The sequence below is a fragment of the Erpetoichthys calabaricus genome, chromosome 9 (assembly GCF_900747795.2).
Source record: "Erpetoichthys calabaricus chromosome 9, fErpCal1.3, whole genome shotgun sequence".
In the NCBI taxonomy this organism is placed as follows: domain Eukaryota; kingdom Metazoa; phylum Chordata; class Cladistia; order Polypteriformes; family Polypteridae; genus Erpetoichthys; species Erpetoichthys calabaricus.
Window position 1 is genome coordinate 94,218,309 of NC_041402.2, and position 17,523 is coordinate 94,235,831.

Here is a 17,523-nt window from a genome sequence, read left to right on the forward strand (position 1 = left end):
AAATCCCAATCCGTGCCATTGTTGGCGGCCCACATCGGGCCAATATGTTTGCCCACAATTGGCCTACGCTAACCCAATGCCTATTTGTTTGCTGGGTAACTACTGTATTTTTATATTTTATAACTTAAAACATAAAGTTAAGCTCACTCAGTCCTCCGCCCCTGCTGTCTGAGGTAATGTGTTTTGACAACAAGCAGATTGTTCAGCAAAGACCTGCTACTTGCTGGCTGTGTTTTCTATCCCCACCCCGTTTATGTCTCCTCCTACTCTAATCAGTTCTACTTCCGCGTATTGGAGTGATATTATTGGCGTATTGTAATGCCGTCATCCCCATAGCAACAACGGACGCGTTGATCTGTAGCAGAGCCGAGCGAGGTGAGTCAGTTTATGTTTCTCCCGTTTTCACGTATTAATCAATACATGCCGTTTGTGATTATTGCAATGCCATTATCTACTAAAGAGAACAAAAACATAATTTCAAAATTGCAGTTTGATTTATTAAAATGTTGTCATATATTATATGGAAAGACTAAAGCATGCGTTTTAATATACCTAGCGCAATTCCGTCGTTATAATTACCCATGTATAGCACCATTTAGAGAACGAGAACCTTTCATAAAATGGTAACCTGGATTATAGTTGATAAGCATCAATAAAAGTTCGCTTTGAATTAATGTAGTTGGATATCTTGTAAAACAACGCTTGTAGTTTCCTGATGCTGCTAAAGTTACTGTTAGCTTGGCCTATTACTTTAATGAACATATGCAAAAAATAATTGATTTACACATTATACGTTATTTTCCGTTATATGTTAATAATAATTTAGCTGTTAGTACTTCTATCTCACAGGTTTAGTGGCAGTCATTGAAAAACTGGGTCCAGAAAATGGATGAATTAGTTTATTTACGTGTTTCGCAGTGGTGCAGTTAATTGCTGCCTCATGACTTCAGGAGCCTTTCCCACTACAGTAGCTCAGTGAAATTCCAGGAAAAGAAAGCCTGTAATTTCCAGAAGCTGCTAGCTCTGACCCTTACTTCCTAACTTCATCCTATGAAATTCACTTGCCTTCCTAATGATGACTTGGATTTTTCTTCTGATACTCTGGCATAACATTTTTTGTATTGGCAAGATTTTTTCTCTTCACCCAGCTTAAACTTTATGTAATGAAATGACCCTCACCTTTCTTTTACTTTATTTTTATTTTCCCGTTTCTGTTTGATTGTATTCTTGTCTAGGTTCCTCTGCACCATTTAAAGACTGGTGTTTGCATTCCAATCTGGTATTTTTAAGCATATAATGTGATTTATATTTACATTTATTTGCTTGGCAGATGCTTTTATCCAAAGTGACTTACAACAGAGGCAAAAATAATTGAATACCATTAGGGTATTAGGTAAAGAGGTAATAACAAATAATTTACAATCATAGATTATAATCGATAAGGCTGCCGAGAAGCATCCTCACAGCATTATTCTGTGACCAACATGCTTTATGATGGGGATGGTGTGTTTTAGATGATGTGCAGTGTCTGGCTTATGACAAACATGGTATTTAGTCTGACCAAAAAGCTATATTTTAGTCTCATTAGAGTCTTCCATATGCCTTCTGGCCAACTTTAGCTGAGATGTCATGTGTTTTTCTTAAGAGTTGCTTTCTCTTTCTCACTCATCCATAATGCCGTGACTGTTGAAGCACCTGGACAACAGTTGTTCCATGCACAATCTCACTAATCTAAGCTACTGTAGCTTGTAACTCCTTCAAAGTAATCAAATATTTCTTGGTGACCTCCCTCGCTACTTATCTTTTTGCACAATCACACAGGTTTCATAAGAAGATTTATAGCTATCTCATAGTGTTTCCATTTGTTAATGATTGATTTAACTACACTCCAAGCGATATTCAGTGACTTGAATATTTGCTTGTCTCCATCCCCTGACTTGTGCTTTTTAATCACCTTTTCATGGAGTTGCTTGAAGTGTTCTTTTGTCTTCATTGTGTAGGTTAGGCCATGTTACTGCTTTAGCACTAGTTGGACCTTCCAGACACATGTGCTTTGAAATTCTTTGACTCCAGAAAAGTAATCTCCATTTAACTAATTTCAGCAAAAGTCCCCAAATCCAGAGACTAGAGATCTGGACCACCTAATAATATCTGCACTTTTTGAGAATTCCAGGATTTTGTATGTGATTTGCATGCATACTCATGATCTGTACAAAGCAGTAATCAGATACACCACAGACACAAAGAAATTACAGACTCATAAATAAAATGCTATACACACATATTTAAAGAAAACAACATAAGCCTCTGACAGTCAAACCAGTGTTCCATTGACAAGCAGTGGAGCAGATGCAACTGAAGTTGTGTAAATGAATGAATAAGTATGCTCATTTTGATAAACGAAACATTCTTCATTTGCTAATGAATAAATCAACAAAATTTTCCTGCTCATTTCTTCTATATTCTTCTTTAAATTTGAATTTTAAAAGTACTGTCCTGATTCCAGGAAATCTGAAAATGTAATTGACCAAATCCTCTTTTCTGACTTGTATTGTATTTGACTTCTAAAGCCAACTGGCTGCACTAGTGATGATTTTTGGCGTTTCATGTTAAACAGTATGAATACTTATGAAATCAATTGTTTTGAGGTTTTTATTTGTCATTAATTTAGACCACTTTATAGAGATTTGATTTCATTTTGACATTAAAATCTTTTTCTGTCGATCAGTGTCAAAAAAGCTGAACTCAATCCGTTTTGATTGAATGTTGAAAATTAAGTTTTCCAAGAGACTGAGTATTCTTTATAGGCACTGTACCCCGAAACATTCTCATTTTCTCAAATGTATACATACAGTATACATAAATCCCAGTCATTGATTTGATTTGAAGTGAACCAGGCAGTGAAGAAAAGGATAACAGATCCTTTTCTTCAAAGGTTTTACTGCAAATCAAGAGACTGACACATTACTTTTCTCAGTTTGACCTGTATCGTGTAGATGTGGTTCTCCGATGCAATAATCCAAGTGATTATAGTGCAGTGAATCAAATCTTCTTTAAGGATTGGAGCCTTTTTACATCAGACACCCATTTTTAAAGAAATTCAAGTATTCCCATACTCTCACACACTAGACACTTTAATTGAAATTCTCTTGAGTTAAAGGGGCCCCAATGGCTTAGAAGAATCCACTAATGTGCTTCTTACCAGTATAATCTTTACAACTGGGATCAACAGGTTCTGTAAAATGGAATTTCAGAATAACAAAATTAATAAAACAAAGTGAAATGTCTAATTATGTGTCAAATTGCTTTACTCCGTCTGTGACAAACTCTTTTTTTTCTAGAGAAAACATGTCTTCATCACGTCTTTGTTCAAGAACCTCTCTATCAGCTTGATAAATCTTAGTGACATATTAGGTTATGTACACTTGTCAGTTTTTTTTTCAGATCATCAAGGCATATAGTAGTACCAGGGAGCCATTGTCAGCTGTAATTCTTCCTTTTGATTAGCTTGTTGCAGATATAAATTGTAGCCAAGGTTCATAATCTGTATCCATGCTTTATAAGTTTCAAAAGCTGAAGAAATTTTTTGGTAGTAATTTTGGAATTAAGTGTAACCAGATACTAGTGACCAGTGATCCCAGATGATGCCAAAATGTGCTCAGCAGTGCGTCTTTTCAGCATTTGTGCTAGAATCAGGGATTTATAAATCATGGTGACATGTTTGGAAACAAACGTCAATGATTGAGAACTGCTTAAGGTGAGCTCTTTTAAAAGATAAGAACATTTTAGAAGCAATATAGAAATAATATTTATTCATTAATTCAATGTGCAAACGTAAGAAGTAGTTTAAAATATTATGTAGGTAATAAATTTCAACACACTGAAGACTGATGTCTAAAAGCAATCCATTAATTTAAAAGATGCATGTAAATAAAGAAGAACAAAGTCATTAATGGAGGTAAATATCATTTATTGTGAACATTCATAAAATGTGTCTGTCCTGTTCCAGAATTCGAAAATTTAAAGTTCCAAACCACAGAGAAGCACTGAAGTCACTTTTGTTGAATATTCCATTCTGCCAGACTAAAGTTATAGTTCTGCGTTGGTAGGCTTGCGTATAATTTACTACATTTTAACCACAGAATAGGACAATAACAGTTTGGCTCAATGAAACAAAACATTTTACAGATAAGAGAAGATAAGTTTCTGTAAATCTTTTTTCCTTGCATAAGAGCAAATTTTTCAGATGTTCCAAACAGACATGAATCAGAATAGTCAGAGTCTTTGCTTACACTTAATAATGTGGTATTTTTTTCTTTAGCCAAAATATTTATGCTAAAATAATTTAACTGTTCACTTGAAAATTCTGAAAACCTAAAGTAGGATTACGTGTACAATCTTTTGATCAAAAGGTTCAGTGCTCTTAGCATTTTTGGACTATGTCATGCCTGCCAAAGGCAAAGAACGTCTGAGTATTAATAGATTCAGAGGAACCAATTTCAGTTAAGAAGGGTCCCATCTTTTAGTTACATTGTTTTACCTTCCTGCAAAATTCTTCATCAAAGCGATTTGTTTCTTTAGTTAGTATAATTGTCATAATATATGTTTAAGGAAATTGAAGTAATGTTGAGTAATGTAGAGTACATACATTGGAATGATTTTCAGCTTGAATAAATACATCATTCCTATTTCATAACAAATTTATTTTATTGTTTAGATTAAATTATTACTTTCTTATGTTTTGGTTTTATTCATGAGTTAGTGGTAGGTCATTAATAAAGCATAAGGCAACTTGAGAAGCAAACTATAAAAGCAGTCAACTTAAGAGTTACAGTTAGGTCCATAAATATTTGGACAAAGACAACTTTTTTCTAATTTTGGTTCTGTACATTACCACAATGAATTTTAAATGAAACATCTCAGATGCAGTTGAAGTGCAGACTTTCAGCTTTAATTCAGTGGGGTGAACAAAACGATTGCATAAAAATGTGAGGCAACTAAAGCATTTTTTTAACACAATCCCTTCATTTCAGGGGCTCAAAAGTAATTGGACAAATTAAATAACTGGAAATAAAATGTTCAGTTCTAATACTTGGTTGAAATCCCTTTGCTGGCAATGACAGCCTGAAGTCTTGAACTCATGGACATCACCAGATGCTGGGTTTTCTCCTTTTTAATGCTCTGCCAGGCCTTTACTGCAGCGGCTTTCTGTTGCTGTTTGTTTGTGGGCCTTTCTATCCGAAGTTTAGTCTTCAACAAGTGAAATGCATGCTCAGTTGGGTTAAGATCAGGTGACTGACTTGGCCATTCAAGAATTTTTCACTTCTTTGCTTTAATAAACTCCTGGGTTGCTTTGGCTGTATGTTTTGGGTCATTGTCCATTTGTATCATGAAATGCCGCCCAATCAATTTTACTGCATTTGAGCAGACAGTATGTCTCTGAACACCTCAGAATTAATTCGGCTGCTTCTGTCCTGTGTCACATCATCAATAAACACTAGTGTCCCAGTGCCACTGGCAGCCATGCACGCCCAAACCATCACACTGCCTCCACTGTGTTTTACTGATGACGTGGTATGCTTTGGATAATGAGCTGTTCCACACCTTCTCCATACTTTTTTCTTGCCATCATTCTGGTAGAGGTTGATCTTGGTTTCATCTGTCCAAAGAATGTTTTTCCAGAACTGTGCTGGCTTTTTTAGATGTTCTTTAGCAAAGTCCAATCTAGCCTTTCTATTCTTGAGGCTTTTGAGTGGCTTGCACCTTGCAGTGCACCCTCTGTATTTACTTTCATGCAGTCTTCTCTTGATGGTAGACTTGGATATCGATACGCCTACCCCTGGAGAGTGTTGTTCACTTGGTTGGCTGGTGTGAAGGGGTTTCTCTTCACCATGGAAATGATTCTGCGATCATCCACCACTGTTGTCTTCCATGGACGTCCTGGTCTTTTTGCGTTGCTGAGTTCACCAGTGCTTGCTTTCTTTCTCAGGATGTACCAAACTGTAGATTTTGCCACTCGTAATATTGTAGCAATTTCTCGGATGGGTTTTTTCTGTTTTTGCAGCTTAAGGATGGCTTCTTTCACCTGCATGGAGAGCTCCTTTGACCGCATGTTGTCTGTTCACAGCAAAATCTTCCACATGCAAGCACCACACCTCAAATCAACTCCAGGCCTTTTATGTGCTTAATTGATAATGACATAACGACGGTCTTGCCCACACCTCCCCATGAAATAACCTTTGAGTCAATTGTCCAATTACTTTTGAGCCCCTGAAATGAAGGGATTGTGTTAAAAAATGCTTTAGTTGCATCACATTTTTATGCAATTGTTTTGTTCACCCCACTGAATTAAAGCTGAAAGTCTGCACTTCAACTGCATCTGAGTTGTTTCAGTTAAAATTCATTGTGGTAATGTACAGAACCAAAATTAGAAAAAAGTTGTCTCTGTCCAAATATTTATGGACCTAACTGTATACAGTATTATCAGCATTTTTATTTGTTAACTGATCCATTCACTTGAGTAATGGTTTCCAGATAAATATTCATAGTCAAATGAAGGAACATCATGATTTTCCTTCACTAGCTGTTACATGGCAAAGTAATAAGAAATTTTAAATACCATGTATTTTTAATGACTTACCTATTTATTTGTCTACATGCAGAACTAGTTAAGGATTAACAATGTCAGATGAAGAGGATGAGGTTTTGGAGGGAGATGTTGAGGATGAAGAAGAGGCGGGAGCCGGTATGGAAAATGAAGGAGAAGGAGAGGAAAAGGGAGAAGAAGATGAAGCACATGAGGAAGAAGAAGAAGAAAAGGTATTATATTTGTCAGATTTTTAATTTGTTTTTGACTTTGAATTTATCTTGCAACATAATCAAAGGGCTACTAATAAATTGTATTTACTTTAGTAATGATGTCAAACAGCAATGACATAATTCAGTCCTTCTGATTGTTTAGGGTATAAATTACCAGAAAAGTGTTAAAAAAACAGGTTTATGTTGTTTTTTTCTTTTTTTTTTAACTAAGATAAGAGTTTTAACAAGAATACCAAGCTGAGATGTTGTTATTCTGATATCTAAGTATGCTTGAAATTTTACAGTAGACCAAATGTTTTACATTAATTTATACTCCTTTTCACTTGATGTTCATTTTGATCTAACACAGTGTTAGTACAAAATGAGTACCTTTACTGTGGCAAACAGCATACGCTTTACTAACCCATCACAGAGGAAAACAACCTAGAGTCATCTACCCATGCTGCTTCTAGGATCGCACTTAACACTGATGATCTATCTTACAAATTGCTAAGTCAAGTTAATTTTGTTGTCATGTGTGCATAGTAAAATGTAATTCTTACTTACATGCTTTCTCAGAACAACTGAGAACAATATAATACAAAAAAAAAGATTTGAATATATATTTAAATATATATAAGATATTGTTTTAGCTTAAATAAATGCAATTTATTGAAAATTAAGAAATCCATGCTGTGTTGCCATAGCAAAAGGGTCCTAGAACTATGCAAATATGCCAGTCAAGGATGTGGTGAGCCCCATTTCACTCATCAGTCATCTATATAGAGATTCATCCTCTGAACGTTTTATAAAAAGTGTGTGCCACTTGTGTTTTCCGTCTATTCAAGGATCAAGTGTTAACTTTGGTAGCACTAGGCATTTTAAAGTTAAGTTCAAGTACTTCACAGTAGTTCATACAACTTGCTAGACATTCCTGATTTAATTAATTGCTGTTCCAGTACACCGGGTGGCACAGTGGTAGCGCTGCTGCCTCTCAGTAAGGAGACCTGGGTTCGCTTCCCGGGTCCTCCCTGCATGGAGTTTGCATGTTCTCCACGTGTCTGTGTGGGTTACCTCTGGGTGCTCCAGTTTCCTCCCACAGTCCAAATTGTCCCTAGTGTGTGCTTGGTGTGTGTGTGCCCTGCAGTGAGCTGGCGCCCTGCCCGGGATTTGTTCCTGCCTTACGCCCTGTGCTGGCTGGGAGTTTTTTCAGTATGTCATGGTACTCAGTCTCCCAAATGACATCTTTATGAAAGCAGTTTAGATATTTTTTTTAAATTCTTGAGGTTCTTTCACTTTAAATGAGTTCCACTAACCTAAAAGCCACTTCTTCATTTTTGCACTTGCTCTTGTAACCAACAGTGTCATACTCTAAGGACTTTGTTGGGCATGGGCAAAGATTTTCACTTACATTACCTGTGAACACTATTTACTCTTATACAATTATCTATTCATACTGAATAATCTGAATATTTACAGTATTCTGTAATACTGAAGTATTACAGAACACTGTATTTACACACAATTTATTCCTTTAAGCATTTACCATATTTAAATGACTAGAAGTTATAAAAATTGTGAAGGCAACTTAATTGTATTTTTTTAAGCGTAAATTATTAAAAATCATTTCCTAAAATCAAGCTTGATTTTAAATTGCTACCAATCACAACTCAGGTTGTAAATGCAGCGTCACATTCTGGACTTGCAAAAGTGACTACTGGTCGTTTATATCCAATAATGTTTTTTCATCCATCAATTCATTCATGGTCAAAGTTAACTAATCCACCAGAACCTGTCTCAACAGCATCAAGTGCCAATGCAAGTACAAGGCAGAAATCAAAACCAAACACAAAAAAAGTTAGTTCTTTAAAAAAAAAAAAAAATGAGGCAAGAAACTGAGAAAAAAGAAAACATTGTAGCACCATCAAAAGCTGCAGCGCCTTTATACAAAGCTGTTGACAGACCGCAAGGATCAGATAATATTTAGGCTTACCATACATGGTGGATCTCTATATCATAATCTAGTTGCACAGTTCACATTATTTGTCATGATTTGCACACATTTGTGTATTTGAGTTTGCACATTTTACAGAAAGTAGCACTTGTGATTGCAAATAAAAACACTGATTTTTCAAAGTATTGAAATTGATGCAAATTTTGTCAACTTGACGGTGGACTTAATTTGTCGTAAACCAGCATTTCTGTGGTTTTTCTGTGATTCAATGACTTGAGTTTAGATTAGCTTTACTTCTCTGTGTTTCACAAACAATGTTACTGAAACATGAATGCCAAATTGTGCATGAATAACTTCTGCAGTGGGTGGGCAAAAGAGAAACTGATCGGGTCACTTTGATTTCTGGTGCTGGTATTCTGGAATTTGAAAATGCATAGTATTAAGTGGGAGGATGATACATTTATTAATTTTAAAATGAAAGGATCACATTAATAAAAGTAACTATTTTTAAGTACAGAACATAAATATTTAATGTCAGAATTGTTCATAATATATACTTGCCATCATCTTTTCAATAGACATTTTCATTTTGATTCTTTCTCTATTTCCACTTATTTCTTGATGCGTTCCTTTAAACAGATAGTGTGCCCATTGTCGTCTGAAATAATCACAGAAGGACTATCATTATTATGCAAGACTAGCACCGGCTTGGGACATGCCTATGTTAGGCTGGAACTCAGTGACAAGTAAGCAAAAAAAAAAAAAGTAGGACATTAATTCCTAATAATACTAAATATGCATTTTAAAAGTGTGTCTTAAACAGCTCAAAATCTTTACATACATTTCCATGTTTTAAGTGTTGATTATTTATTTCAGGGGACTGACTGACATTCTTTTGGTCAGTAAGTTCATTCACCTGAGATTTATTGATATTTCTTCAAACTTTCTCAATGACCTTTCCCCATTGGCATCCTTAACACACCTCCTCTGGATAAAAGCAGATGTTAATCAGTTAACTGAGTTACAAGATCAGAAACTAGAAGAGCTCCCATATCTCCAGTGGCTTAATTTATCATCCAATCGGATAAAGGTCACAAGTGCCTTAAGTACCCCAGCGCTGGAGGTGTTAAATCTATCTGGTAAGTTCAAACTAGCTCTTATATATTTTGTAAAATAGAAAGTATATGTTTCAGCGTTTGTATGTTTATGATACCCTTCTATGCCCTCCATGGGTATATTCTCCAGTTGAATGATTGCAAGGGATGTCAGGTGTGAAGTTGCTGCAAAGGCCAATGTCATTGAAAAGGATGGATAGGTCAAGTTGGGTGTTTTAGATAGAGTACTGTGTTTGTTTGGGAAGCATAGTCCTTAGTAGCTTGTATATTTAGTGTACGGTTGAACATTAAATTGTTTTTGAAGGGGCCTAATCTTCTCAATTAATTAAATGAATACAGAGAAATTCAGTCTAACATACACAGTGTTCATAATCCAATTTTGATATTTTATTGTCTTTTTTATAAAGATATATAAATTATATACTGATTGTGTATGCCACCTTAGATAAAGACATTTCCCAAATTTATAATTGTAATAATAATATAAAAGTACATATTAACTCCTTCCAGGTAATCAGCTAATGATCATTAGTGGTTTAGATTATGGACGGCTATCTAATCTTGTTACTCTGGAATTAAGAGGAAACCAGTTGGAGACTACAGATGGAATCTACTTACCAAACCTTCGTAAACTGTACTTGGTATGTATTTATATTAGAATTTGGGGAAATTCAATAATTTCTACTTCTCTTGTCTATGTTGTTTGAGGATATTGCAGCCTAGTGATTTCTTTCTTTTGCAATAGGAGCTCTTTCTGTTGCCTAGTTTTCTTTTAACTTTATCCATAACAGTATAATTTACAATGTTGTTATTCATCTATCAAAATGTGTTTTAATAATATAGGCACAAAATATGATCAAACATCTAAATGGACTTGATCACCTTGAGAAATTAACAACTTTGCACCTTCGTGACAACCAAATTGAGTCTCTTGAAGGCATTGGCGAGGGAATGAAGTCTCTTCAGTATCTCAATTTAAGGTATGTGAAGCAGGTTTTATTAGGTTGCCTCTGACTTTCTTTTGTATCTTAAAGCCATACAGCACTTGTTAATAGGTGACTTTAGAAAAGTGATTCCCAGACTCGGTCCTGGGGACCCCATGTGGCTGCAGATTTTTGTTCCAACCAGCTTCTGTTTTTAATTGAACTCCTGGGCTAATTAAGTGATGTGTTATTTCCCAGGTTCTGTGTTTTGGGAACAATATAGAAATTAGATAACTAAGTTTGCTAAAAAAAAATATTAAAATGTACCAAGCAGTTATATAGGAATAATGTATTTTTTTTTCTTTTTAACAGTATTTTCATCTTGATTTTCATTCTACTTTTCTAGGTGTTCTAATTGTTTAATTAATCCATTATTTACTAATTAGTGGGTCTGACTCTAAAGTAGTTGCAGCCTTTTGATTATTCTGTGTTGTTTGCCTGGGTGTCTGCTCTGCTTGTTTTTGTTATTATTAAGATACAACAAAGGGGGAAAAAACTGCACAGAGAAAGGGCAAAGTATAATGAAATCAACAAAAGAGAGTTAAGCATTTAAATCTATAGCAAAATCAGAAATATTTCTAAATGTCTTATAAATGTAAAACTCATGCTGCTATACCAGCTAATTAAATGAGATCCGTGTTATCAGGTGTTGTCACTGATTAGGAATCGGGTTGGAACAAAAACCTGCAGCCACATGGGGTCCCCAGGACCGAGTTTGGGAAACACTGCTTTAGAACGATAGAATGTGATATTTGGGGGTACGTAAATGTTCACTTTGGTATGATCAGGCATACCACTTAGATCTTGCTTCTGCTTTGCATCCAATACTCTGGAGTTGTGTCTGCTCCCTGAAACAATCTGGATATATTGGTTAAAAAATGAAAAGATGGGCACATGGACACTGAAGTAGCTTCTGTAGCTGTCTATCATTATGTACCATTTGCCCTGGTGTCTACTCTGCTCTTTGTTAATTGTCATTATTAGGATTAAATTAAGATAGCAAAGGCAGATTAATATGAAATTACAAAAGAGAGGTAAGAAGTTAAAACTGTGGCAAAATTCTTATAAATATAATGCTGAGTATTAATAACAAAATAAAGATCAGTGAATTAAACAATGAGATTAATTACAGATAATTAATTCTTACTGATTGTGAAGATTGTAGAAAAAAAAATCCTGCAACTGTAAGAGTGCCCCAGGACTGAACCTGGAAAGCACTTCTCCATAACTATCAAAGTCACCTCCTGCTCCAAATGTTAATCACTCAGGTAGACCCACACTAAAGTGAGCGTCCTTTTGTCTCTGTGTAGCTCTTTCTGTATAGTCCTACAATCAGTCAAGTAGCTTGTCTTTTAACTTTTTCTAGTGTTATTATGTATTTTGTATGCATTATGAATAGCAAAAACTATGCATGATACTCCAGATTAGGTCTCACAAATGTGAAATTCACATTAAGCATAGCATTAATTGTCTTGTAATTGCCAAAGTTTGTTAAGTAACCTAACATCCTATTAGTCCTTATGCAATTCTGTATACTAACACAATGATGACTCCAGTCAGACTCTTAAGTCCCTATCGTAAGGTGTACTTTCAAGCTTCAGATCCCCTTTCTGTAATTATATCTAGTATTTTTACTTCCTATTGTACATATAAAATCTTATATTAATTTAAAATAATCTTTATCTACCACATATGCCCCTAACTGTGATTTTGTCCAGACTCTTACGTAATAATTTTCCTACTTCTATGATATTCTTTTGAACCACTCGTTTAGTGTTATTTACAAACTTAACTAGCTTGTTAGTTACTTTCTTGTCTGAATTAAACAGTGAACCACTCCTTGCCCCGATCCCTGTAACACCATACTATTAACATCACAAGATTCAGAAGGCATGCCTTATGTCATAACTCATTGCTTTCCATGATTAACTCCATTTTACACCCATCTGCACATGCTACTTTGAATTTCCACTTTTGTTTTTAGATCACAAGCCTTTCATGCAGTACTATAATAAAGTATCTATCTATCTATCTATCTATCTATCTATCTATCTATCTATCTATCTATCTATCTATCTATCTATCTATCTATCTATCACAACATTTGGAAAATCTAAATTAATAATTTTATATGTCCCCTTCTGATCATTTGTTTTAGCTTTTAAATAATATTCTAGAATACATGTAATAAATAACTGTCTAAATCTATGTTGATTGTTTGTTAATATTCCTGTACTTGGTATGCTTGAGTAATGTCTTGAAAAATTGTTTCCATTAGTTTTCTCACTGTATTTGTGAAATTCCATTAATTATTTGCCTATCACCAATTTATCCATCCATTCACCTATTCATGCATTTTTTTTCAACCATTTATTTCTATTGCTAGGTCACAGAAAACTACACCAATACCAGCAGCACTGGGTAGAAGTCAGTAAACAACAGCCCTGGATGAATGTTCACTCGTTTACAGAGACAGTTATTCACATACATATTGGCCCAATTTAGAGCTACCAATTAACTTAACATGCACATATTTGGTATTTTAAAGTGGGGGTGGAAGGTCACGTGGATTCAGAGAGAACATCACAGTTCTGAAAAGACAGTGACTGGGCAGGAAATTACACACTGGTGTCTGGAAATGTTAGACAGTAGTGTTAACCACTGAATCACCATGCAATCTTAAGTCAGTCAGTCAAGCTTAAACTATATAATAGTTTTTATTGTAAGCATTATAGCACATTACTGTCACACAGAAATATTGTGAGTCTAATATTGTCTAATATAATATATACAGTATGTTGTTCATATTAATCAGTATGTCTATCAAAAACATAAACATATATTTTTCTTAGTAATTTTTTGTATGCTCAGGCTGATTAAAATGTTTATTTTATTTTTTAATATCTATTTTATTTTTGGGACAACACCATTTTCTCAAGAACAGTTATCATTTATTTTCTAGTATACAGTATACTGAACTCGATTTTACATTTTCATAGAAACCTGTCAGGTTTGCTAATATTTTCCCCCATTTCTTTGAATTGTTTTCTCATTGGTTTTCTTGTTTGGATTTTGTTTGTGGGTATCTTTTCATACATTTCTTCAAAACATCATTTGTTCATTTTCTTATTAATCAACTCTTTTCATTAGTGATTATCTATTGTACATTTTGGCATTAACCTGTTATGTTTAATTTTTACCAGTTATATTACAGTATTGCACAATAAATAAGAAACATTTACTGAAACTTGTCACCCTTTTCTTAGAACTCTAAACACTAAACCACATCTTCAAACCACTTACACAAAACCTCTGACTGGCCTGGCAAAGTAAAACAATGCACTCAAAACCACTTTATCTTTGCTTGAAACCAAACACAGGTTTCTGATTACACACAAAGCTAGTCAACATGCAAGGCACCTCTGAGCATTTACAACACACTGCATCAAAAAATCGAAGACACTGCCAGTCAAAAGTGTTTATGGATTTCGAAAAAACTGTTTAGATTATATAAACTTTTTTAAACCCAGGTTGATAAGGTATTTTGGAATTACAGCATAGAAAATCAACAGCATCAAAAGAATAGAATAAATAATAATATGTTATATAGCAATGACAATATTTACAACTCAAAACAAAATACCGTATAAGCAATATATAGTGTTTCTACTTTTCTTCACTCTAAAAATGCTATTTTAAAAGCCAAAGGAAAAAGAGTAATTATCCAGATGAAAATCACATTACAATGAAATGTTGTACAACAGTAAAATGTTGTAAAGCCAAAGTTATGGAAAAATATTCATTCTGCCTCAGCATCATGTCATGACTTCATTTACATCACAGGCAATGCTTTCCCTTGCAAGAAAAAGTGTGAAAGAATATCCAGACATGCTGAATTTAACCTTGACATTACTCCACACCTACAGGCCATAGGCTAAGATTTTTCTGGGTATCTGGGATTCTGTCATGCACTTCTTACTGCCATACCAAAAAAAGTGCTGCTGTGGGATTTAGGAAGAGGAAGTATGGTAGAAGGAAAACAATTACAAAAAGTTGTGGTTATTGTTGAACCACTCACATATCTGTCCAATACATGATTAGAAACATATAATTTTGAATCTAAATTTCTAAATGACGACAACTGTGTGTGCTATTTGTGTTCAACTTTTGTGTTTTCAACTTGAATCAGAGGGTAAAAAGACTGCAAACATAATTGTGCATTGTGAATACTGATGTGCTTATACAGGATGTATGAGCTCTGCAAATGTTGTCTAAGTAGATGAACATTGTTGAATTTTGCCAAAAGACTGTTTGACTCATTAACTGAGTTATGGCCTTTGACACTTTTGTCCTAAGAATCAGTTTTACTTTGTTAGCAAATCAGAAAAAAAAATGTAATTGGTTGAAATGTAGCAGCCTGAGTAGCTTTTCCATATTAGGAAAACAACCTATTAAAACAAAGCACTTAATAAATTAACAGGATAACAATACCATATGAAACAAAACATGAACAAAAGCAAGAGGGGGATGCTACAGCAAAGTCAAAAGCACGGTACATCGAGAGTGCAAAGATAAGTTAACAACAAGAAATAGTCTTAGTTTAATTATAAGAATACTGAAATATGAAGAGATGAATCTTTATCATAGCATTCTACAGAAAAAATATTTTTTTCATTTTTTTTTTCAGAGGTAATCTTGTGCCCAATTTCCATTCTATTCCCTGTCTTGCTCCATTGTCTGGCACTTTACGAGCACTTGTTCTGTCAGACAATCCACTTTGTGAACTTGATGACTATCGTTTAAGAATTCTCTGCTTCCTGCCACTGCTAGAAAGAATGGATAAAGATCCTGTCAGCTTTGAAGAGAAAGCAGAAGCAAAAGAGAGACTGAGAGTAAGTTTTTATAAAAGTGATGAGGTCAATGATATTGTAAAATAAAATTAAAAGAAACACTGAAGCCCATTTTAAAGTTAGACTCAAAGATATTTAAAGCCCAAAATGCAATATGGTATATATTGATTTTCAATCAATTTCATTAAAAAATAATTTCATTATATACAGTGATACCCAGAGGAGTACCACTAAACTAACACAAGAAATAATATCTTTGAACAACAACATCGTTTTAAAATATTTCTATAGTATTAATGGGCATTTTGCTTTATCAGTAAACAATCACTTTTTAACATATAACAATACAGCAATGATACTGTTGATCATATAGTCCATTTTCCTTTAGACAAACTGTAAATATGTTTTTTTTTTCAGGAATTTGAAGAAGTAGCCTTTTCTGAACAGGAAAATGAAAATTAACAATTCTTGTATTTGTAGTAATATTGACTACGACTGTTCAGATTTTCATCCTACTGTGTGTACACAATACTGAAGATAATTAAGACTGATGAGTACAGCTTGGACAGTAAAACAATGGACTTTGACTAATACTTGCCCAGTCACACGTGAGGAAGTAAAAGTCACCATCAATTTTTGAATATATAAAGAACATTGGACCAAACCAAAAACAGAAATGGAATATGGAGGCTTATCATAAATACCATCCAAGAGTATCACTGGGTTCAAGAATCCTAAAAGTGGGCAGGTGGTGTTGCTAGCTACCTCTTCACTGTGTTACTGTTCCTTGCATACATTATTCTTAATACTATATGCAATAATAATGTATGGATCTTCTAAAAGAACAGATTGTCCTCTGACCACAGCACTGCAATTTCTACTGGGACATTAACTGAAGAAATACAATAAAAATAAAATTTTATGTTTTATAACTCAGTTCATAAATGGTTTAAATTATTTATAGTCTGTTTGTAATAATAATCTCAAGGAAGCCATTTATAATCTACCAAAATAGCCCATAGCTTGTGCAATTTATGGCATCACATTTCTGTTATTGCCATATGCTCCAGCAGACCCCAGTGACCCTGTGTTTGGATTCAGCGCGTTGGATAATGGATGGATGGATGGATGGATGGATGAATATATAATGCTCTTGGTAATCACAGGCATTATATTATTGTCTTTTAAAATATTCATAAATTAAAAATTCATGGCATTAGTGAATATAAGTGCACAGTTTTAAATGTTTGCAATACATGCAATGAGGTCACAAAGTTTAACTTTTGTGGGAATAACTTCCTAACTTTTATTAATTACAGTGTGATCTTTTACATGTCTAAGTTACATCAGTTTCATACTTACATATCTCATTAAAACAGATGGCAATAATACAATACCAACAAATACACACATACATAAAAAATTATAAATAGCATGCAACATAGATATACTGTATATTTATATAGGTTATATTCCATTAGAATGAAGTGCTAGGGTGGAAAAATAATTTGTGATTTTGTTATAATTAAATTGGAACATAGCACAGTCTTTCGGCATGTACAGATTATGCAAAGTCTTAGTTCTAAACTTTTTATTTTTAAGTGCCCATAGCATTCAGTCAGTATTATTGGACTTCAAGATCCAGGGAGAGGAAGATTGGGGGCTCCCTTCAGTGTCCAGAACATGTGCCACCTGAGTTACATAAATGGTGCCCTTCTGTGTCCAGAACGGACACCTCTTAACTTTCATAAACCGTGCCCCTCAGGTGATGTCACCTAATGAATCGACACGCTCTTTCTGACTGTCTTTTCTTTTTTAGTGAG

The 17,523-nt window shown here is 34.3% G+C and overlaps 1 protein-coding gene across 1 annotated transcript; it reads left to right on the forward strand.

Annotated features, from left to right (window-relative positions):
- The first annotated feature begins 315 nt into the window (after positions 1-315).
- Positions 316-15,818, forward strand: lrrc23 (leucine rich repeat containing 23). Its single transcript, XM_028809950.2, has 7 exons — positions 316-375; positions 6,663-6,819; positions 9,392-9,498; positions 9,629-9,891; positions 10,378-10,508; positions 10,711-10,847; positions 15,538-15,818. The coding sequence occupies exons 2-7, from the start codon at positions 6,682-6,684 to the stop codon at positions 15,785-15,787; spliced, it is 1,026 nt and encodes a 341-aa protein (XP_028665783.2). The 5' UTR covers positions 316-375; positions 6,663-6,681; the 3' UTR covers positions 15,788-15,818.
- The last annotated feature ends 1,705 nt before the right edge of the window (positions 15,819-17,523 follow it).

What these genes read in the sequence shown, in the direction of transcription:
- lrrc23 (XM_028809950.2), top strand. Translation starts at nt 6,682, where the DNA reads ATGTCAGATGAAGAGGATGAGGTTTTGGAGGGAGATGTTGAGGATGAA. An exon ending in AGGAAGAAGAAGAAGAAAAG is followed by an intron (nt 6,820 to 9,391) that starts GTATTATATTTG and finishes TCCTTTAAACAG; the next exon opens with ATAGTGTGCCCATTGTCGTC. An exon ending in ACCTTCGTAAACTGTACTTG is followed by an intron (nt 10,509 to 10,710) that starts GTATGTATTTAT and finishes TTAATAATATAG; the next exon opens with GCACAAAATATGATCAAACA.